Below are 24038 nucleotides of genomic sequence, written 5' to 3'. Positions count from 1 at the left end.
GGAACAGCAAACAGCGCTCTCTTCACAGCGAGCGAGTGAACTGTGGAGTGTATGTGTGTGGAATGCGTTGCAACGAAATGAACCGCAAAGAGCGATCAACCCGATCAGCGGCAAATAGTTCAAATTCCAATCGTGTCTTTAATTGGGGGAAGCGAACAACATACAAATATGCACGAAGAACAACAACAACAACAGCAGCAAAATGAGCGCAGCATCGAAAGCTCGAGAGACATTTCATCTGAGTCATGGCTTTTCCGTGCAGACACAAAAACAAGTGCGTCATTTTGTCATAAATAATGCAGCAACTGTTAAACGCTATGCAAAGCGAAATAACGGTACGCTTTGATTGATTCTTTGTACGCAAATCAGAGCACAATGATGGGTGGGATGGGTTGTAAAGGAGTGGAGAGGGGCTTATTAAGCTAGTGCGTCTCTGCTGGCGCCCTCTTAATGCTCTTTGCGATCAATGCTTCTAACGGTGCATGCGCTGCTTTGGCGCCGGCGTCGCTAATGGAACATAAATTGGTATGCATGCGCCTGTGTGCGTGTGTGTGTGCAACTGCAAGGAACTGGACTCAATGCATTGCAATTGAGCAGTGGCCCACAGTCCACACACACACGCACACACACACAGAGACAGACAGCCCGTTTGGCAAGCACAATTGGAATTGAAACACGGTCGTTGCTATTGCAGCGCGCTCTCTCTCTCTCACTCTCTCTGTTTAGCTGTGCGGTGTTTCACATGCCATGTTGTTTACAGTTGCGCTGTATGTTTTTGTGGCTTACTCGCATAGCCTCTTGCTCCAGCACTTTCAGTTCCATTTGAAACTTTTTACCGTTTGGTTGGAAGCGCGCATCGCGAACAGCACAATTTTCAAATAAATCGCCAGTCGGCCGTCGTGTTTCTGTTTTTCTCGTTTTCTTTTGTGATTTACACTCCTTTTGTGGTATAAATCAACGCGCGCGCCAAACTGTTAAACGGAAGCCTAGCAAAAAGGAATTATATCAAAATAAACAACAAAACTCAAAGAAAAAAAAAATAAAAGACAAACAATTTTTGTAGTGTACACTTTGTGTTTTTCTCGTGTGTCCAGCATTAACTGTTAACTGTAAACCGAAATATGGTTAAGTGAAGCACAATATAAAAACACAAGAAATGGCAAACAGCAAAAATAACTGTTAAAAAGCCCAAAGCATAACGGAACTATTTAAAGCAAAAGCAAAAAAAAAAAAAAACTCAACCGTTAGAAAAGTGTGACCAGTTCAGCCAACACGTTACAAAACCCCTTACTTTGTAACGCATTCAAATTTCGTTTCAACATTAACTGAACGCATCTGTGTGCGTGTGTGTGTGCGCTTGGTTCAGGATCGCAGCTCCTACCCAACAGCCACCGCACTCCCCCCGCAACGGCCTACTCATGAAATGCAAAAGTTGGTCCAATAAAATCAACAATTTTGTTGTGCGAAGATTAAAGTCCATAAAGGTAAATGTTCACTTTTAACAAAAAAACAAAATAATAATAAAAATATTCTAGAAAAATTAAAAAAACAAAAAAACATTTATTAAAGTTAAGACTTTGTTTAAATGTGTTTCAAGATTTGTTCAATTTCTTTTTAAATTAAGTATTAAAAAAGCACAACTCAATAATAAAAAAATAGAAAAGAAAAGTTCGAAATTTTGGCAGAAAAATATTCAAACTCTTTTTGAAAATATCCAAAAATTTTATGTTTAAAAAATTTTAGAGAAATATTATATTAAAATTATGTAAATAATTATTATTGAAAAACTTATGAAAAGAAAGCTATAAAAAAATCTGAATATTATAAAAAACTTTTAACTTGAAAATGTGCTCAAAATTTATATTTAAGCAAAATGCGAAAATACATCTTTTACAAAATTACAAAAAAATGCGAACTGCAGAATTTTTATTTAAATTTGTTAAATTTAATTTCTAACAAAATTTTGAGCGAAAAAAAATTGATTCAACAATAATTAAAATAAATTATAAAGAAAAACAACATTTGAATGCGTAAATAGTTAAATTATTTTGCTTTATATAAAAGAAGAAAAAAAAACAAATATTTATCAAATAGTTGTTAGATTTGTTTTTGCATTCGTTAAACAAAACAACAAATTGCAATTAAATTGTTTTTCTGGCAGCTGTGTTTTTTTTTTCTCTCTCTTCGCTTTTTATTGACAATTAAAAAAGGCGCAAGAAAAAGCAACAATGGGAAGTGAAAAAAAAATAACAACTAAATAATAAATCAATTTATTTATTTATTTCATTTTCACTGTAATCGGCCTCAGCCCCGCTCGCAGCTTCCCTCTCTCTTCCACACAGACAGACTTTGTTTCCTTTTGCGCCTTTCACTTGTGCATGATACACACACACACACACACGCACACAATTGCATATTTTATAATATTTATTTACATTGACGTTGACGTCGGCGTCGACGTTGGCGTCGCTGTTGCTGTTGCTGTCGCAGCCGCGCCCGCCATTTATTTTGTTTACTACAGGCTTTTTCTCAGGCCCCGTTGCTGTTGTTGTTGTTGTTGTTGTTGTTGTTAGTGTTATTATTGTCTCTTGTTTGTGTCTTGTCTTTTGCCTTCGTTTTCGTTTCACACACACACACACGCATACATTTTGTTTTGTTCGCCGCTTCCTTGTCCTTGTCTCTCCTACACGTATTGTGTATGCTCGCGTGTGTGTGTGTGTGTGTGTATGCTTCGTGTTTTTCCACCCGACTTTTGTTGTTTATTTTTACATCTCGTCGTCGCTTTACGCGCTCTCTTGTGGGCAACAAATTCTTGAAATTCTTTTTCTGTTTGGTTTTTTTTTTTTTTTTTTTTTTTGTATGTTGTGTGCCGCACATTTTTCCAGCGGGAAAAACGAGTTTTTCCAGGCAGAGCGGCCAGAGCATGCATTCTTCTTCTTGCTTGTTTACAGTTAGGAATGCGGGTGCCTCTTGAAACAAAAACAAAATAAAGAAAAGAGCAACGAAAACAAAACGCACACTCGCGCTCTCCCTTGTGAACAGCATTTGCAAGAGGCAGGGAGGGGGGTGCGTATGTTGTGTGGATGGCATTCGTGTGTATGGAAAACCTAGACCAATATTATGTACATACAACAACAATCATAAAGCATTGAACGTACAATTACCAGGCGCTCACTCTCTCTCTCTCTCTCTCTCGCTGTCTGGCCCGCTCTCAATCTGTGCGCTCTCACGACCTGGCGCACAAGTTGTTCGCCTTGTAAAAGAAGAAAAAAAATATATATATATATATATATTGAAGGCGCCAGCGCCGAACAACAACAAATCTCATTGAGCGGCGGCTGCGCTGCTTTGGCCCCATTATGAACATATAACATCGGCTCGCTCTCATTGCCGTTCGGCTCTCTCGTGCGCTGCTGCTGCGGCTGCGACTGCGACTGCCTGCTGCTTGTTGGGGCTCACATCATTTTCTGTTTTTCGCTTCTGATTAGTTTTTGTGGCGCTTTGAAACCGGACGTGTCGTCGTTTCGTTTGTGCACGCGTTTCGCTCAAACACACACACACACACACACACACACGCACGCACACATTTGCGAAACGCCCCAAGCCTTGTCTATATACATGTGCTTGTGTGTGTGTGCGCGCTCTTCTTAGTGCGATTAAATAATACACCGCAAAAGGCCAAACAAATTACATTACAAATAAAGTTAAAAAAAAAAAAAGAAAAGTAAATAGATAAATAAGAGGAAGCAGCAACAGCAGAACTTCTAGTTCTCATTGCATAAATTGTTGTGTTTGTGGTTTCGTTTTCGTTCCGTTCGAAATTCCGTTAAATAGCAAAAACGAACAAAAAGTTTCAACAAGAAGTTCCTAAATACACACGCACTACAACAGCAACAACAACAACAGCAGCAGCAACAACAACAACAAACGTCGTCATCATTTTTCTGGTTCGTGTTCCTGTTTTCATTCGTTGTGGTTTTTTTTTTCATGGAAATTTTTGGTCTTGCGAACATACGAAAGACAAAAAAAAAAATTATTAAATGTGAATTCCTGAAAATTTATAAGTGCAAAAATTTGGTGTAAGCAAATTTCACAAGCCAAATAAATATTAAATACACACACACACACACACACACTGATAAAAAATAAACGCGCGCGCATCTGCTTCTTCTTGTATGGCAGACTCTCAGTGCGTGGCCCATTGGAATTTGTACCGTAAAACGCAATTACAACATAAAATACACAAACAGAGCGCGCTCCAATGTAAACGACGTAAGCCAAACAGAGTTAGAGCCAGAGAGTGGGAGAGCGTGCGTCTCTCTTTCTGCGTGTGTGTGTGTGTGTGTGTATTATGTAGCGGAATGTTTCGTGTGTGTGTGTGTGTGCGCGAGCGAGCTTGTTCCAATTGGAATTTGCAGTTTGCATTTGCATGTGTTATTTTCTGTTGTTGTTTGTTTTTGTGTTTGTGTTTGTTTTTGCACTGCGTGCATTTTCATTCATAAGCGCATTTTTACAACTTCCGCTCGCATGAAAGAAGCAGCACAAATACAAAACAGTTAGCTTTGCGTTCTTTGCCAATTGCCTTGTGTGTCCGCCTTGCCGCCCGCAGCAGGCTTTGCGTTTACCGTTTCATAAATCCAAATCCTAACGTTCAATTCGTCGAATTTTGTTCCTTCCGATTTTGTTTTTTTTTTTTTTTTCTATCTATCTCTTTTTTCGTTTCTCTTCGTTTCTGTTTTGTTAATGTGTTTCTTCTGTTCAGCGTTTACACGCCGTTTCCTGCGAATCGTCGAAAAGAAGCCGCTTGCAAAAATTCATTTCAATTCCCAATGCAGGTATCGTAAATCGTTGAATCGTTAATTCTAATCAAAAAAAAAAAAAAATCGAAATAAAAAAAAATTAAAATAAAAAACTGATCGGGTTTTACCCAATCGAAAAAATCCCAACACGCACCTCTCTCTTTATAGAGAAACCTACCCCACTTGATCTCAGCAAAATAGCCCAAAATTATGCAAAACATGTCGCCAGAAAAAAAAAAAACAAAAATTTTATAATAAAATAAAATAATTCCGAAATACTCGTATTATTATTGCCCGCTTCGCTATAAATAGACGCACATTATTTTTTTTTTTTTGCGAATTTTTCCGTGCCATATTTTCCACGTATTTGGTTTTTCTTTCAATTTTTCATTCACGCCCACAAAAAAGCGTTTGTTAGAGGGGGGGTGGGGGGCTTCTACTGCGGGTTCTGCTGGGGTAGGCGTGTTTATTTGAATCTCATAACATTTGATTTCTCCTACTGCTGCAGCTGCCCTTTGGCTGAGTTACTGCTCAGCGCAGTAACCTACTGCTGCTGCAGTAAACTTAATACTCAGCGCAGTAACCTACTGCTACTGCAGTAAACTTACTGCGCAGTCTGAAGCAAAGTTACTGCTGCAGCTAGAAGAGTTACTGCGCTGACTATTTGTCCAGTAAGACATACTGCTGCAGCCAGAAGAGTTACTGCCCAGTCTAAGCATACAGTAAGCTTTAGTAGAATTACTGCTACGTCTAGATTCGTTACTGTGCAGCGCAGTAAAGTTACTGCTGAACGAAAGCGGGTCTAGAAGAGCAACTGCTGCATAGGGAAGGTCTTGAGCGGTGTATTTACTGCTGCAGTCAGACATTTTACTGCTGACAACTTACTGTGCAGTACAGTAAACTTACTGCTGCGCGAGAAGGACTTACTGCTCAGTCTGGTATAGCAAATGCTGCAGCAGTGAACTTACTGCAGTGAACTTACTGCTGCAGTCAGTAATTTTACTGCTGATAACTTACTGTGCAGTAAGTTACTGCTGCTTCAGATAACTCGCCAGTTAGGCTGTTCCCCTTACTGCAAGTTCTACTGCTGCAGTAAGAAAAATATTCGAAATATATTTTTCAATTTTTCTATATATTTTTTAATTTCTTTTTTTTTGTATTTACGTTTAAATAAACACTTTTTTTTACGACTGTTTGCCTGTTTCTATGTACATAAATTTAGCGCATTTCTTTTTCGGGCTGCGAGGCGACACCCAACAGACACCTTGTAATACCCCCAGAACACCCCCTCCCCTGCCCCCCTTCCTACCCCCTTGCTGCTGCTTGCAGTTCTTTCTGTTTTCCCCGGTATTTTTTTTTTGTCTTCTTTCAATTGGTTGCAATTCGCGCGCTAGACAGAAATTTTTATTTATAAAACTCAATTGAAGACCAAGAGGATGTTGGCAGGGGTAGAGGAGACAAGGGGGGGGGGGGGTAGGGTTGGTGCTACGAATTGGAGGTGGGTTCTATGTTGAAATGGCGACGAAGCGACAATAAAATAGATTCATTTAAATGTCATTTTTGTCTAGACGCCGCCAACGTCGTCAGATCGGATCGCCATAGAATAGATCTAAATATACGTACATCTAGTATACATACATACATATACATGTGTGTGTGTGTGTGTGTGTGTGTGTGTGTGTGTGTGTAGGGTATGTATGCAAGTAGCATGCCCCACGTTCGGTCATATGTTTTGTGCGCTAAGCAACACGCCCACGCACACAAATGAGGGGGCGCGTTCCAGATTTGTTTTGCTTTCAAAATTTTCCACATACTCTTTGCGATTTCATGCACTCGCACAAAAAATGTGGGCCAAGAATTAGTAAAAATAAAGAGAAATCAAAAAAAAAAAAAAATTACAATAAATTATTAAAAATGTTCTCCGCAAATCCGAACAAATCGTTTCCATTTTCACCCATCTTTCACGCGTTTCGCACAAACGTCTACGTACTTTTCTCTCAGTGTACGATGCCATGCACAAGTGACATGTTTCAATCAGAATTATATACATAAACACACATATATATATATATATATTTGATGTGCTCTACAAATCCAAGTTCACATATAAATCTATCTATAATCAGAAGGTGCTCCAAAGATTTCGCATTTTTTTTTTTAGCCTCGCGTTTCCTGTTACTTGTTCTTGTTGTTGTTTTAATTATTTTGTATGCTCGATTTTTATGGTTTTTTTTTTTTTTTTTTTTTGACCAGTTTGCGATCTGTGACGCAGATGAGAGGCCCAAAAACTGTGGCTAATTAGCCAAGATGAAAAAAAAACAAAGCAAAGATCCAAAACAAAAGTCAAATTCAAGATATTAAAACCAAATCAAATAAAAGTAGGTTGCGGCCAGTTTGAAAATCCAAAATGAATTGTATATTTGTTTTTGGATATGTTTTGTTTATGTTTTGAGTGCCATTCGCATAGTTAGGGCGTGGCCGTCTGCCTATGTGACGTCAGGCAGATACCCTGTAATTTTCGATTGCAGTTTTTGGCGATGCCCTTCGAATTGTTTCTTATTTATAAGAGAAAAAAAAAATTATGCCGGAAGAATTTGGGCTTCAATAATCTTCGAGTTCCTTGGGTTTTAGTTTAAGTTTGTGTTTGGATACCCTGTAATTTGCGCTGCAATTGCGTGCTTTTCGGATTCTTTAGTCTTTCTTCATTAATGATCCCAGAGTTCCTCAAGTTTCCTTAAATATTGTCGAGTAGATACCCTGTAATTTGCAATTTCTTCGGTCTTTTCGAATTGTTTATCATCAATCCTAAGTGAAAGATGCTGCTGCAAGTATTTAAGCTCTCTAGCTTCAATAATCTTCGAGTTCCTTGGGTTTTAGTTCAAGAGTTGTGTTTGGATACCCTGTAATTTTCTCTGCAATTGCGCCTTTGCTCGGATGCTTTATCATCAATCTTTCCATCATTAATGATCATAGAGTTCCTCAAGTTTCCTTAAATATTGTCGAGTAGATACCCTGTAATTTGCTTTGAGCTTGCAATTTCTTCAGTCTTTTCGAATTGTTTATCATCAATCCTAAGTAAAAGATGCTGAAGATATTTAAGCTCTCTAGCTTCAATAATCTTCGAGTTCCTTGAGTTTATTTCTATATAGTTTTGCATTTCACTATTTGGATTAATTTTCCATGACGTTTCAAGTTGATTTCTTCTTAACGCAATTACAATACCCTATAAATAATATTAGAAATTCTTTTGTTTGTGTGTGTGTGTGTGTGTGTGTGTGCGCTTGAAGCCTGGTTCCATTTTTCCATTGTGCTTTTTGACTTAAATTAGCTGCCGTCTTTGACTTTCATTGACGCATTTGCTCACCTTGTTTTTATTTAAATTTGTTTTTTTTTTTTTGCTGCTGTTTTATTTGGTTTTTTTTTTTTCGTTTGCCTTTGTTTTGCATGCGTTTTGCATAATTTGATAATTTTGCGTTTTTACGACAAACGTTGCGATTTGTTGAAAAAAAGAAAGAAAAAAAAAACCCGTCACAGACAACGCGTCGTCTGGGCCAAGTAACAACCAACCCTCCCTCTCCACCCCCCCAACCACCAACTCCCGACAGCCCAAAACAGATCACGCCACAAGCGATTTCTTGACCAGCAACAACAATTTCACAATAAGTTTATAGAAATGTGTAAACAGGTGGCAATGAACTTTATTATATTTTTATGCTAAGTCCTTGAACCCGGAACAACAGCAACAACAAGAACAACAACAAGGGCCAGACAGCAGCGGCAGACTAGTGCGTGCGAGCGAGACAGCACTAGCTTGAACTTGACGTCAGCCGCACGCCAAGTACAAACAGCATAAAGCGTAGGCCTAACAAAATAAATAAATATAAAAAGCTGCCTGTCTCGCTCTGGCCGCTGCGCCTTGTCTGTCTGTCTGTCTGTGTGTGTGTGTGTGTGTGTGTGTGTGGGACCTGTTCTTGTGGCTCTCCGCAAGTTCCGCTTTGTCGCTGCCTTTTTGTTGTTGTTTTTGTGTCTGTTTTAGGCTGGTCGCGACTGCGCGCTTTAATTTATTGCGTTTTCAAATTAACACGCACACACTCGCACACACACACATAGGCTCAGCCACGCATTGATTGATTTTGACGCTCTCACGACTTTTATTAAACGGTCTCTCTCTCTCTCGCTCTCGCTCTTTCTCTCTTCTGCAGATTAACGGCACACAGCAGCTTCAATCGCCAAGCAGCGCCGCCAGCATCGCAGCCGCCGCCGCCGTTGTCGTCTCTGCCTCGAGCAGCAGCAGCTGCAGCAGCAGCAGCGTTGCCAACAGCAGCAGCAACGAACAGCAGCAACAGCAGCAGCAACAACAACAACAACAGCAACAGCAACAATTGATGAACACAACGGCAACAATGCCGGCGATGCCAAAAGAAAAAGCAACAACTGCCGTTTCCCTAAGCGAATCAAATTTCTCGGCTCTAAAGCTCAAGGAGCTGGCGGTTGTTGTTGGCGCAATGGCCACGACAGCGACGCGACTGCAACAGCAGCAGCAGCAGCAACAACACCAACAACAGCAACAACAACACACGTGCGGCTGTGGCGCTGCATCGGCAGCAACAGCAACACCCACGTCGGCAACAAACACAGAGAACAACAACAATAACATAAATAACAGCAGCAGTCGCTACAGTCGCAGCAACATGTTTCTGACAAACGGTAAGCAACAAAACAAGAAAACGTTTAGCAACAAGTTGCCCAAATAACGCACGCTCTCTCTCTCTCTCTCTCTCGCGCATAGGCTACACATCGCCTCTGGCAGCAGCGGTGGCCAGCAACAGTTCATCAGTCGTCTCCACGCCGCAGCGCATCAAAATGTGTTGTCGTGAGTCGCTGTCGTATCAACGCCAGCTACAACAACAGCAACAACAACAGCAGCAGCAGCAGCAGCAACAACAACAGCAGCAACAACAACAACATCAGCAGCAGCAGCAGCAGCAGCAAGAACAACAACAAACGCCGCCGCCACCCCCTCCAGCCGCACAACAAATACAAGCAGCACAGCCCCCCCGCCGTTCACCAAACGATTTCATCTTTGGCCGTTATATTGGCGAGGGTAGCTTCAGCATGGTATACCTCGCTGTGGACATACACTCGCGGCGCGAGTATGCAAGTGAGTACCGTACCAAAGTGAATACATCTCAATTGACTGATTGATTGAACGTTTGATTGACTGACTGATTCAATGTGTTCATAATTTGATTGACTCGACTGATTGATTGATCAACAGAACTATTGATTGACTGATTGATTGATTGACATACTAATTGAGTTACTTGCATAATTAACTGACTGATTGATTGATTGACCGATAGTATGTTTGTGTGAACCAAGCAAAACCGGATAATACCTGCTAGTCTGTGGATACATAGACTAACACCTAAACACCCACCACCCCACCCCTTCGACGGCAGCAGCATTTGTGGGGCTGCTTGGCGCCGGGCAACTAGCGCGAAATGCGGTCGGTCGCAATTGCAGACAGCGGCGACGACGGCGCCAACGCCAACGCGCCTGCCAGTCACCTGCTGTTGTGGCGGCTGCCAACAAATCAAAACACACACGCACACACACACACACACACACACACACACACACACATGCGACTGAAACTGAAACCAGCTGTTGCTGATTTGAGAAAACGTTTTGTTCATGTTTGTCGGCTGGCTGCCACATGCAAAAACCGTGTGACAGGCGACAAAGATGTCTAAGCCCGATAACAACTGTCGAGCGAGAGAGAGAAGGGAGGGGAGTGGGAGGAAGAGAGCGAGAGCGAGAGTTGTGACGTGTTGCTGCAGCAACATATGTTCCCCATATTCTTCTTCTCATTTGTTGCTGGTCACTCGCCAATCACGTGACTATCTCTCCCCCTCCCTCTCGCTCTCTCTCTCTCTTTGCTTTTAAGCACGCTTTTTGTTGTGATGTACAGCCACACTATAAATATTCATGCATATATATATATATTGGAAATTTCATCAGCTAGTCGAAAACTTAAGCTAATGGCATTTTTATCTCGCAAAGGCTATGAATAGGGGCAGCACACACACACACACACACACACACACACTCGCATACTTTGTGCTGGCTTTGACGTCTTTTGATAATCAACACATCAACAACAGCGACGTCGACGTCGACGTCGCCGTCGCCGTCTGCGTTTGCCGTCTCCTCTGCTGTGATAACGCGACGCCGACGCTGACGCTGACGCCCTCACGCAATTGACGACAGTTTGTTTTTCGCATTGTTATTGTTGTTGTTTGTTTGTTTATCGATTGAAACAAAAAGGCCGCAGCGGGCGAAAAGCTGACGTCGTTCAAGATCAGCTGCTGAGCAGCGCACGACAAAATGCGATAAGCGTCAGCAGTGTGAGCGAGAGAGAGAGAGAGAGAGAGAGAGAGAGAGAGAGAGAGAGTGTGTCTCACTTTCCACGTTTCCATGCAATGCAAATAACAAATAACTGTTTAACTGTATGCAAGCGTGTATGTGTGTGTGTGTGTGTGTGTGTGTGCGGCTCACTGTCAGTTGTTGTTTATTTGTGCTAAGCCAATTTGCTTTGAGATTTTCGCCTGCAACAGCAACAATGATAAATCAATAAACTTGCAAAGTCGCGGCTTTGGCACGTGTCGCGCTGCCTGCAGCGAACGCAAACGCAGCTGCAAATTGCATTGTTTGCATTTTATTTATCTTCTTCTTTGCTTTTAATGCTAAATAACAACAACAATAATAATGCGCGAAAAGCGCAACGCAAGGCAAACGGCGCGTGTCTGCAATAAGCTTTTGACTTTTTTCTTCTGATAAAGCACAACTCGCAAAAGCACAAATATAACGGGTGCAATGCAATAACAACAACAGCAGCAACAACAGCAGCAGAGGGCAGCAGCATCAGGTGCATGTAAACAACAACAGTGCGCGCTGTTAACAGACAGCTTAAGTATTGTATGGTCAGAGGGCTGGGTAGGGGAGACGAGCAACTGTTGTTTTGCTCTTTAACTTTGCGTGAGCGGGAGAGAGTTGCGAGAATGCATGTGTGTGAGTGCAACTGTGTTGTAACCGTTGTTTTGCTGCTGTCTGCCGTCTGAAGCTTAAGTTGTGTTTAAAAATAGACGCGCAAGAACATAAGCAACAGCAGCAGCAGCAACAGCTTCCACTCTCTCTCTCTCTCTCTCTCTCTTGCACATACTCTGCTGTAAATTAACATTTAATTACAGCAACTGCACTTTCGACTTTGCATTTTGTTGCTGTGTTACAAATGTGTAAAAAAAAAGAAGGGAAACATTGACATTTGTTTATTGCACTCACTTTTTGAAGGTCAACAGATGTTGTTGGTTGTTTTTTTTTTTTTGCCGAGAGCAGCCGCCAGTCTTTTTATTGTTATTGTGTTTTATTGGCATACATTTTCCAATGGGCCCGCGCGCCCGCCCCCTAAAAACGAGCGCAAACCGAATTCAACTCGTATCATTTATGTACATACATATATGTTGTTGCTTTTAATTTGCTTATAAACAGAGCGACGAGCAGAGACCGCAACATTTTTATGGACTGGACTTGTCTGCCAACATGTTGCCAACTGTGTAACGCCCACTCTCTTGAAGCTCTCGCGGCGCACTCACAACTCCCACAAGTCCATTCACGATGAACGTAGCAAAATTCGTTTTCGTTTTCATTTTGTGTCACATGCCTGAGGTGTGAGCGGTGGAGAGAGAGAGAGACAGAGAGAGCCCTATGTGTGTGTGTGTGCGTGTGCGAATTGTTGTTGCTGTGTTGCTGTGCGGCGTCTGTTTGACGCGCTACGCAAATTCTTTTTACGCATTTTCACATTGTCTGTTCGGCTATTTCATCATTCCACGCAAAAGTCTTCTATGCATGTGTTTGCGTCTGCGTGTGTGTGTGTGTGTTAGTTTCATTGTTGTATTTGAGCGCAGCTGTGTAGCAGTTTTCCTACCTGAACACGTGCTCCGCTGATCCTGCGCGCAGCTGCAGCTGTTCCCATTTATGTATTTGTATTTCTTTCACACGTTTTAAGTAGTTTACTTTGCTGCTGCTGCACCCACGCATCGAAATGCAACTTGTTGCTGGAACGCACTGGCATTGGTACACTCGACGATCGGCCGTTGAACTGTTCTCTCACAACTGTTCCCATATACCATGCTGGAACTCGACATGTTACGCTTGTTTTTTTTTTCCCACACACTGCCAAATTTTTGGCCACTGAACTTTTGCAAAATGATTAAAAACGTTAGCAGGCATTTTGCTCTGTTCGCTTCTCGTCTCTCTCCGTTCTTCGCTTCTGCGGCTCTTCGTTTATCGTTTTGTTGTTGTTGTTGTTGTTGTTGCTGCTCCTTTTTCTTGTGCTCGTGTGTTATTTTTAATTACAGCAGCTGCTGCGCCGCCGTCGCCATTGCTGCGCGCAGTCGCAGCTGTCTAAGGGTATTTAACCTCTGCTCGCTCTCGCTCTCTCTCGCACGCTCGCTCGCTCTCTTTCGCTCTGGCTTGTAACATAATATTGACAAATATTTGGGTCATTCAACTCGGCGACGACGGCGGATCCTTTTCTCATATCCTTTTCGCCTGATTCATAACAAATGTTTGTTTTTTGCTGCTGCTTCTTCTTCTGTTTGCACCTGCGCCTGTGCAATTGTTTTTTGTATGTGCGTTGCAGCTGCCATATGTCAGGTAGGCCCGAAAGAGAGGGGGGGGGTGTGTGTGGCACGTGGCAAGGTGCCGCGCCACCCACAGACCGCCCCCCCCCCTGCTCTGCCGCCAGTCGCTCAGCTTTTACGAGCGAATTAAGTCGCGCCAGGAAGTCGGCTACAGCCTGCCTTGGCCTTGTTTTTATTATTACGCCACACACACACACACATGCAGACATATGTATATAAGAGAGTGAGAGAGAGAGAGAGAGAGTGAGCGAGCAAGAGAGTGCCGTTATCTTCTGCTGCTGCTGCTCACTTGTTGTGCAAATTGTCGTTTGTTTAACAACCATATTCAAAAACAAAAAAACGGAGGTCCTTTGCGTGCCGTCAAGTTGTCGCTCGCACTCAACCCTCCCGCTCCCGCTCCCCCCTCCACTAAGGGCAATAAACTTTTGCTCAAACCACGCGCCAGGCACCCAGCAACAATAACAGTAAAAACAAAAAAAAAAAAAAAAGGAGGCGCACTCAAAATTGTTATATGACTCAGCTGGCAACAACAACAGCAACAACAACAACAATAATGAGAGGCGCGCTCCTTGCCGTTCCATTTTTCCATATTCCCATTCCACTTGCCTGCGACTTCCACTAAACGCTTCTGTGCTGCGTTTACCTGTGAGCCACTCTGCTTCTTCTTCTTCTTCTGCTGCTGCTGCCCTGTCATAAGCTGTTTGGTTATGCGCGACATATTTAAATGAGTTTCAAGCGAAACGTCAAGTTACGTCATGATGAGCTAGCATCATGCAAAGGGTGCGCGATGGATGGGTGTTGGCGGGGGGGTAGCGCTGCCGCCAATGTTCTTTACCAATTATGGGCGACGGTCGCTAATTAATGAAATTGAAATGCGAAACAATGCGAAATGGCACACACAAACACGCACACACACACATACAGAGAGACAGCTTGCAATTTTGTGCTGCCTGCTGCTCGCCGCGGCGAATTCACAATCGACTTTTATCGCAATTTGTTGTTTGTCAGTTTTATGTCAATTCGCTGTGTCGTGCCAGAAAGGCCGCCGCCGTGACAATAAATTAACCGAAAAGAGCATTAAAAGTCGCGTGGGTCGTTTTTTGGAGTTACTTTTCTCGTTTTTCGACAGCCGCGTTTATCAGACGCAAGTAATCAGTTTTATTGCAAACCGCCGCGCCCCCGCCCCACATACACACATTTCCAATCGCCTACGCGTAACAAAATTTTCCACTACAACAAAAATTGCCAAAAAATAATCAAAAAAAAAAAAAGAAAAAACAAATTTTTCACACACTCGAGTTGGAATCAAAGTTCCTTTGCTCACTCTCTCGATCTTGCGCCGTCTTTGTATTGCGGTTCAAACACCTCTATTGTGACTTCCTGTTTAACGTGTTCCAATTCCAAAACATACCCAAACGGCCTTGCACCCAATTAACTAACTATGACTTTTGGCTTTGGCGCTCGCTCTCTCTCTCTCTCTCTCTCGGTCGCTGTGTGCATCTGCTGCTGCTGCGTCTGGAATGCCATCCAGCAGCATTTGTTGATGCTGCTGCTGCTGCTGCGTTGTGTACAGTTTTCTATTTTGCTCTTTTTTGGTCATTGTCCTCCAGCAATAAGTTGCAGTTGCGTCGTCTTCTGTCTTATTTATAGAATCGTTTGACTCAGTTGTCTCCCAACAACAACTGGTTACAATTGCAATTTATGTCTCCCACTGCAGTCACTGCTTCTGCCTCTCTCTCTCGCTCTCTCTCTCTCTGTCAAACTCGTTGTACTGCATTCCAATCGAGACGCAACAAGTTGCAATGCACGCGCTCGCATGTGTGTGTGTGCGCTGCATTTTTGAAATGTAACTCCCCTCTCCCGCCCTCTCTTTCTCTGCTGATCAGTGGGACAAAACTTGGGCAATATTAATTTAATGCTGTGTCTTACCTTTTTCTCTTTTGTTTGTTTGTTTGTTTTTTCCTATTCTGTTGCCAGCTGCTGCCACACACATTATTTTGTGCTATTTACACCCTTGTGTGTGCTTTCTTTAACTTATTTTTTATGTTTCACTGTTGTTGCTGTTTTTTTTTCTCTTTTTTCTGCACTTGCGCTGCCGCCACCTAGTTCAAGGCTGCGCTTTCGTCGCCTTATCAGGGCATTAAACCCATAAAAAAAATACACTTTTTTAAAACCGCAGCTCAACAAACGGCAAAAAATTAAAATAAATAATTAAAACCAACAATAAAAGAAAATAGAATGAAACAAAAGCAAACGAAAAAAAAAACGCGCGCTCTCTCCGTTTCCACAATTCAATTCAAATGCGTTCCAATCAGAATCACAGAAGAAAAAAAAGCAACGGTAACGGATTTCAAGGTCAATTTTATTTTTACGCACTTTTGTTGTTCTTTTTCTTTTTTTTTTTTTTTGGCTTGGGAAATTTAAAACGCATAAAAAATCGCGCACTTTGTTGTTTTATTTGTGTTAATCTTTTAATTGCGGCTGTTTTGTTTTTCCTCTTTCGCCGTTCGCGAGTGCGTATGTGTGTGCGTGTGTGTGTGTGTATTTAGCTGCCACTCGACAGCTTATCTGGCCCCTGATTTGTTTTCTAGACTAAAAAAAAAAAACGAATTCAGTTGCGATCTTGATAAAACGGCAAAATAAAAAGAAAAATAAAAACAAAAGCAAATTAATATTTGTATTTTCTATTGCCTATACACACACACACACACACACGCACACTCGCACACATAGTTAGCGTAATTTATTAAATGAACGTTGTTTATTCGCTTTTTCGCAAATCAACAAATTTGCGTTTTAAGTTTTGTTTGTGTCGAAAACTGTTTTCTCAGTTTTTTTTTTTTTTTTTGTTTTTATTTTCATTTTATTTTCTTCGCGTTTTGTTTGTTGTCTTTGCGTCTCGAGAGTTTTTCTGCACGAATATTTTCAAGTTTCCCACGTTCCATGTTTTATGTGCATACATACATACACACATACATATATGTTTTGTATGTAGAGTATGTAAAGCGCATCGACACTTGATGAGGACAAAACTGTAAAGCGAACAGGGCAACTGCTGATAAGCGGTCATAATTCATAGTGGGAATAGAGCCGTTAACCTCTCTCTCTCTGACTCTCTGTCCTGCTAGTGTGTCGGGTTGGCGCGGGGGTCAAAGCTTAAAAGCGTCTCACATTTTGCTCAATAAATGTTTCAATGCCAACAGATTCCGCAGCCAAGCTTACTTCAGTTCGCGCGCGTGTGTGTGTGTGTGTGCGGTTTTGCAGTTCAACAACCAGTTTAGAATTTCTTAGGGAGCAGCAGCTAAGCAAACAAAGTATGGAAGCGCGCTCGCGGGGGGAACTGGAAACAAGTTCCCAAAGCGCGCTCGCTTTCGTTACTCCTGCCGCTGGCAACGTCGCTGTCGCCGCCGCCGCCGCCGTCGCTGCCGTCGCCGTTGTCGCCTGTTAATTTAGCAATTTGAGCAAATTCCTTCTTCTTTTTTTGTTGGTTTTTTTTTTTTTTTTTTTACTGTCTTGCCGCGCTTCCCTTTTTGTCCGTTGTTCGCGCACTCTGCTGCTCTCTCGCTCTTGCATTCATTTCAATAAATCACACGAGGAATATGTATGCCAAATTGAAAAAAGAAAACGACAAAAACTCACTGTGTGTATGTGTGTGTGTGTGTGTGTGTGCACATATAAAACGAACTAAAATCAAAGCACAAAAAGCGACGAGCCAAAGGAGGCACAGGCGACACAAGTGATGCTAGCAAGTTGTGCGCTCGAGTCGCAGCTTTCAGCCTACGACCATGCTGTCGCCTGTGCAGTTGAGCTGGGCTGCAATACATGCCTACGCATGCATGTATATATGTATGCATGCATGTGTGTGTGGCTGTGCACAAATTTTGTAATAGTCACCAAAGGGTCGCTAGCAAATTGTGCGCTACAGTGCAGCAGTTTGTTGTGGACAATCATGTCGCCTGTGCCGGTTAGCTCTTCATTTAATGCTGTCTATGCGTGTTTGTGTGTGGCTGTGTGTGTGTGCATTCCTTTTGCTATCATTCAGCAAAATCTCAATTGGAATTTAACAGTTGTTTCATACATTGCTCGCTCAGCTGTTTTTTGATTCGCCGACATTTGACTAATCCGTTATCTCTCTCTCTCTCTCTCTTTGCTTGCAGTCAAAGTGTGCGAGAAGCGTCTTATCTTGCGAGAGCACAAACAGGATTACATCAAGCGAGAGCGCGAAGTGATGCACATGATGACCAGCGTGCCGGGCTTTGTGAATCTGTCGTGCACGTTCCAGGATCAGCGCTCCCTCTACTTTGTGATGACCTATGCCCGCAAGGGCGATCTCCTGCCCTACATCAATCGCGTCGGCAGCTTTGATGCCGCCTGCACCCGCCACTATGCCGCCGAGCTGCTGCTCGCCTGCGAGCATATGCATCGCCGCAATGTGGTGCATCGCGATCTCAAGCCGGAGAACATACTGCTCGACGAGGATATGCACACGCTGATCGCGGACTTTGGCTCCGCCAAGGTCATGACCCCGCACGAACGCACCCAGGCGGCCGCCCAGCTGGCCAGCACCGGCAGCCTGGACGCTGCGGCGCAGCGACGCCGACGCTCGGCGCGCAGCTCCGATGACGATGACGAGGACAGCGAAGAGCTGTACGATGACCTGGACGAGGAGGAGCAGGAGGACAGACGCTTCTACTATGCCGTCGACGAGGACGATGACGACGATGCCGCCGCCGCCGCCGCCAACGAGGAGGAGGAGGCGCCGCCAGCGGGAGATGATGTAGATGCTGCCCGTTCACCGCGCCATCGCCACTACCGGAATCCACGGATGCGCGCGCGACGCGGCAGCTTTGTGGGCACCGCACAGTACGTGTCGCCGGAGGTGCTACGGAATGCGCCCATTACGCCCGCCGCCGATCTGTGGGCGTTGGGCTGCATTGTCTACCAGATGATCTCGGGCCTGCCGCCGTTTAGGGGCAGCAACGATTACTTCATCTTCAAGGAGATTCTGGGCTGTGCCGTTGACTTTCCGCAGGGCTTTGACAAGGATGCCGAGGATCTGGTCAGGCAGCTGCTCAAGGTTGATCCGCGCGAACGCCTGGGCGCCCAGGATGAGTTTGGCTACTACGAGAGCATCCGGGCGCATCCCTTCTTCGCGGGCATCGACTGGCAAACGCTGCGCCAGCAGACGCCGCCGCCCATCTACCCTTACCTGCCCGGCGTCAGCCAGGACGATGCGCTGTGCAGTGCGAACGGCACCAGCTATTGCCTGCCCATTAGCGTGGATCTGGAGCCGGGTCTGGATGAGCGCCAGATAACGCGTCTGCTTAGCGCCGAGCTGGGCGTCGGCAGCAGCGCCGCGGCGCCCGCTCACAAGCCCTCTGTGGCAAAGAGTAAGTGCACCGCATCCCTCCCGCCTGCAATTCTGCCCTGCTATAACCTGACTAATCTCGCCTCTAATCTTCGCCAGATTCGTTCGACTTGAGCGACGCACAGAAACAGCAGCGCCTGGAGGCACAAAAGACTGACAAATGGCACGTGTTCGCCGACGGCGAGGTGATCCTCAAGCGCGGATTTGTGAACAAGCGCAAGGGTCTATTTGCCCGGAAGCGTATGCTTCTGCTGACGACGGGGCCGCGCCTCATCTATATTGATCCCGTGCAGATGATCAAGAAGGGCGAAATACCCTGGAGTCCCGAGCTGCGCGCCGAGATCAAGAACTTTAAAATCTTCTTTGTGCATACGGTAAGTCGCACATGCAATTTGTGGCATTTTGGTATTTTTCTGTGGTATTTTTTAGTGCATTGTTAAAAAAAAAAGGGTATTCGTTTGCCAGGAGTTACCTTATACGATTGTTGTACATTTTATTTGTGCGCATGTTGTTGTTGTTGCTGCTGTTGCTGTTGACAGTTTGTTGAACCAGCCAATTGAGTTGATGACGTCATCGTGTGCCATAAAGTTGCCCCAAGCACACGCTCGCACTAATTCGTTTGGGCCCAGTTTATAGCAACGGCACGTGTTTACGACCCGACAACAACAACAACAACAACACACAACTCAATTATATGCGACATTGAAAAGTGCACACGCAACGTAGATAAAAACCAACAAAAAGGAAAAACGAAATAAAAGCAAAATCGACAGCAAAAAAAAAAAAAAAAACGTCGATAATAAACAATAGTTTTTAACGGCCTTTGGTCACACCGTTTTTTTTTTTTTTTTTTGCACACACTTGTCAGCCAGTTTCTAACTGTAACTCTCTCTCTCGCTCTCTCTCGCTCTTGCAGCCGAATCGCACCTACTATCTGGACGATCCCGAAGGCTATGCCATACAGTGGGTCGAGGCCATTGAGAACATGTCGAAACTGAGCTACGGCGACGCAGCTGCCGCAACGGCAACCGATGCTGCGGCAACAGCTGTGTCCACAACCAACAGCATCTCGTCCTTTGCCTGCTCAACGGGCGGCAGCAGCAACAGTTTGGCTGTATACAGCACGCCCCTCGCCAGCTCCAATTCACCCGCCTCCAATAACAGTTCGCCGACAGCGCGGCGCAGTTCGCCGGCAGCGCAGCAGCAGCGACAGCAACAGCAACTGGAAGCAGCAGCAGCAGCAGCAACAACAGTTACGACAACAACAACAACAACAGCGACGCGGGGCAAAAAGACAGTGTCCAATTGAACAGCTGAAAAGCTGAACACGTGTCTCGGCCATTTCGTGACTGTTGTCGTTATTTAGATTTAAATGCAAATTAAATTCTAATTTAGTTGAAAATTTAGTGCAAACAGTGCAAAAACAACAACAACAACCAATACTAGCAAAAACCTAAACACACACACACACACACACACACGAATAGAAATGCAAGAATGTGTCTAGTGCTAATTCGAAATTTGTTTATATATATATATATATATAGTATATATCGATATACATACATATATCAAATAACAATTTCTGTTTGTTGTGTGTCTCTCGTTTAACGTTAAACTTTTGTGCATATACATATACATACATACATATACATATAGCAAGAGAGGAAAGAAGCAGCAGCAGCAAAAATAACACAGTTGTAAGCAAAAAAAATCTATATATATATATATTAACTAAATTTAAACTAAACTAATTTAAATTAAATTAAACTAAACTAAATTATTACAACAAAAAACATAAACATATATATATATATATATATATATATTATATTTATGAACGTTTGTGCCCCACTGTGCGGCAATTAGACAGACGAATGGCGTCTGCGCCCATAGATGGCGCCATCAGCAACTTGTATACATAGTTTAACTAATTTTTTTTAGCGCGTAGTTAGTCACAATTTAAATGAATTACAATTAAATAGCAGAAGCTAAAGCTGCGGCGCCATCTGGCGGCCACAGTCTGTGCCACAGTGGGGCGCAACACTAAACTTAAGCCTAAAACTAAATTCAAATTGTATTCAATAGTTAAAAAGCGTAACTAGCAAATGATGTATGTAAAATTGTCGAAACTGTAAATTATATATATATTTATATATATAGCATATAGAGCGTATATACGCACGCATAACTATAGTAAAAGGGAGTGTGTTTGTCGCCTAACTGTAAATTGTAACTATGTAAATCTATTACATACACACACACACACATATATATACACATACTGTACATTAGCTATATGCGCACTTCTGAAGCGAAAAGTGGAATGAGCGGAAAGAGAAGAAGCAAAAAAAATATATACATATATATAAATATTAACAGTTAGCTTAGCCGAAGATTAGGCCGAAGTGAGAGACGGGCCAAATAGTGTATTGTCGCTGCCGCTAGATGGCGCGCCACTAGCGTCCGTCGCTCAGCTCGCTCAACAATTTCTAGTAAGAATTTTTTTGTATGCTAATTTTTTGATTTCTACATTTAATTTATATAATGCTTTTTTGCCCTATAAAGAAACGTATAAGACTTTGAGAAACTATTTAAAAGCAGAAATGAAAAACAAAAACAAAAACAAAAACACATTCAAAGAAATACACATATATATTATATACAACAAAAACAAAACACAAAAAAAAAGAAGCTGAAAAAGTGTAAAAAAAAGTTGAAATTTAGTTGAAATTACATTTGGATAAAAATAATAGATATCTTTTGTTATGTTGAAAGTTTTTGTTTTTGTTTTTTTTTTTTCCTTTTGCGAGAGAGAGAGAGAGAGGAGAGAAAGTGGAGAGTGGAGAGTTACAGTTAGCTTGAAAAGTTAGTTACAAAAACAGGTATAAAATTGAATTTTAAACTAAATTTAAATGAAATAAAAACCAATACAACTAAAAACTGAGAAAAAAAACCCCAAAAAAAAAAAATAACTTAAACTAAAATTATCAATAAATTGTAAAGTTTATTGTCACATAATTTTATGTTCGGCATTTTGGTTCGTTCATCTAATGAAAAATGTTTCTAAAACTCGCGCGTATTAGTTAAATTCTAAAGCCTAAGTTATGCCTAGACCACGCCCCTAACACACACACAAACACACACATACACAAACACACACATACACACACACACATACACTCACCCTCGTTAGTCGTAAGCATTAAAAAGCATGTGAGAGTTAGCAAAGAAATCAAGTGGAAAAGCAAACGTAGAAGAAGCAGAAGCAGAGAGAGAGAGAGAGAGAGATAGAGAGAGAGAAAATGAAAGAAAGCAAAAAATACATTTGTACATACATATCGCGTCCCGCATTTTGGTGGGCGTGGCCGTAGCAGCAATTTAACTATAGATCATTAAGTTACGCAAAGTATACAATTAATTCAATTAAATTAAACTAAACTAAATTAAACTAAATTAAATTGTATAATTTATTAAAAAAAAAAAAACAAAACAAAAACAAAAAAAAAACAAAAACAAAATATTGCAAAGAGAGATGTAAGCAACTAAATAGTGAGAGAAAATGTAAATTATTATACACACACACACACACACACACACATACACACCTGGTATATATGGCCTATATATACACATAATTGGTAAAAAAGAAAACACACACACACACACACACACACAAACAACAACAAGAAAAACATTAAGAAAACGTATCATTAAAAATTAAAAATGAAAACATTTTCAAAAACTACAAAAAAAAAAAATGAAAATTTTTTGCAAAAAATTTGTTTTTTATTTCACTTTGGTTTTCACATTCCAATTGGCAAACATTTGCGTTAATCACTTTTTGGCAAACAAAACAGATTCTGGCATCGGTTCCAAGGTCAACTACGCCCCCCCCCCCTCCCCCTTCCACTCCATCCCCTGCCCCCACTCTACACAAATGCCTGCTAACGGAGTTTATACAAAATGCATTCGATTAGAACTTTACGCATAGGTTTCGCCACTAACTGTAAAATACAAACCCCCCCCCCCCCCCCAGAACCCTACCCCCCAAAAGAAGAAGAAAGAAAGTAAAATACAGTAAGAAATTGAGAAAGAGCTTAACTTCGGCTTACCGAAGCTTTAATACCCTTGCACATAATCGTATGAAAGCTTTTTTGATCTATATAAAAGCTCGATTCGCAGCAATATTTTGCCCAAGAAAGCTTTATGATATAGTCTTTCGACATGGAAGCTGAAAAAGTTCTTGATTCGTGAGTTTTTGAAAATAGTTTTCCATATCAAAAAGTCACAAATTTTGCGAGTTTCAATTGGAGCTATATGCTATATTAGTTCGAACTGGAAGCAAAAAAATATATAAAAACTGGAGATTTCGATCGGGAGTTCCAATTGGAATGTTATAGTAATCCTAAGTGGAAGCTGGAATATATTTTTTTAAAAGATGAAAAATGTAAAAAAGTTCCTAATTTCAAAGATTTTCCATTTAGTTCCAATTGGAGTTATATGATATAGCGACTCGATTCTCAAGAGTTATTGCTCTAAATGTCATATCTGGATAAAGAGACATGTTTTAGTTATAAATATATATAGTCGTCCGATTTGGCCGATCTGCCTGCTATGTCAAGGCGAAGAGAGAAGAAAACTCTAGACAGCATAGATCAAGGCAAAAGTACTTTAATTCCGCTGATAAAGGGCTATAGCTATATATATGCTATCTCTATATAGTATAGATATATGACATATGAATACTCCCTGCAAGGGTATTAAAAACTCGCATATCTTTTTCTTTGAATTCGACCTTATGTGCTGCAGTACCTAACGAAGTCCTGTCACTGGAGACTTGAAAGTGCGGATATCGCCAATTTCGTAAACCCTATTACGTATATACACACACATGCAACACTATATATATATATCTATATATATATATATATATTGCGCATTTCCGACTCATGCAAGACTTCAGAATACCCTCGGAAAATCATTTGTAGAGAGAAGAACAAAAGAAACCAAAAGCAGATTCTCTGTCAAATAGAAGAAAGTGCCTAGAGAACAAACCAGTAGTAAAAGTTTAGATCGAAAACTTTGCCAATATAACTTTCTCTTATATAAAATACCACATATATATATATCTATATCTATATATATATACCTAAGGTCTGGGCA

The 24038-nt window shown here is 41.9% G+C and overlaps 1 protein-coding gene across 3 annotated transcripts; it reads left to right on the top strand.

Moving 5' to 3' along the window:
- The first annotated feature begins 806 nt into the window (after positions 1 to 806).
- Positions 807 to 22569, top strand: Pdk1 (Phosphoinositide-dependent kinase 1). Of its 3 annotated transcripts, none has more exons than XM_070208408.1 (6): positions 807 to 1484; positions 9002 to 9506; positions 9589 to 9960; positions 17662 to 18894; positions 18972 to 19246; positions 19789 to 22569. In XM_070208408.1, the coding sequence occupies exons 1-6, from the start codon at positions 1419 to 1421 to the stop codon at positions 20179 to 20181; spliced, it is 2844 nt and encodes a 947-aa protein (XP_070064509.1). In that variant the 5' UTR covers positions 807 to 1418; the 3' UTR covers positions 20182 to 22569. The 3 variants fall into 3 exon arrangements, with proteins under 3 accessions (XP_070064509.1, XP_070064511.1, XP_070064510.1); XM_070208410.1 differs by lacking the exon at positions 807 to 1484 and adding an exon at positions 3497 to 3947; XM_070208409.1 differs by lacking the exon at positions 807 to 1484 and adding an exon at positions 4712 to 4835.
- Positions 22570 to 24038: the final 1469 nt, after the last annotated feature.

The sequence above is a fragment of the Drosophila virilis genome, chromosome 3 (assembly GCF_030788295.1).
Source record: "Drosophila virilis strain 15010-1051.87 chromosome 3, Dvir_AGI_RSII-ME, whole genome shotgun sequence".
In the NCBI taxonomy this organism is placed as follows: domain Eukaryota; kingdom Metazoa; phylum Arthropoda; class Insecta; order Diptera; family Drosophilidae; genus Drosophila; species Drosophila virilis.
Note: the sequence above shows the minus strand (reverse complement) of the source record. Positions and strands in the feature narration are given on the sequence as shown.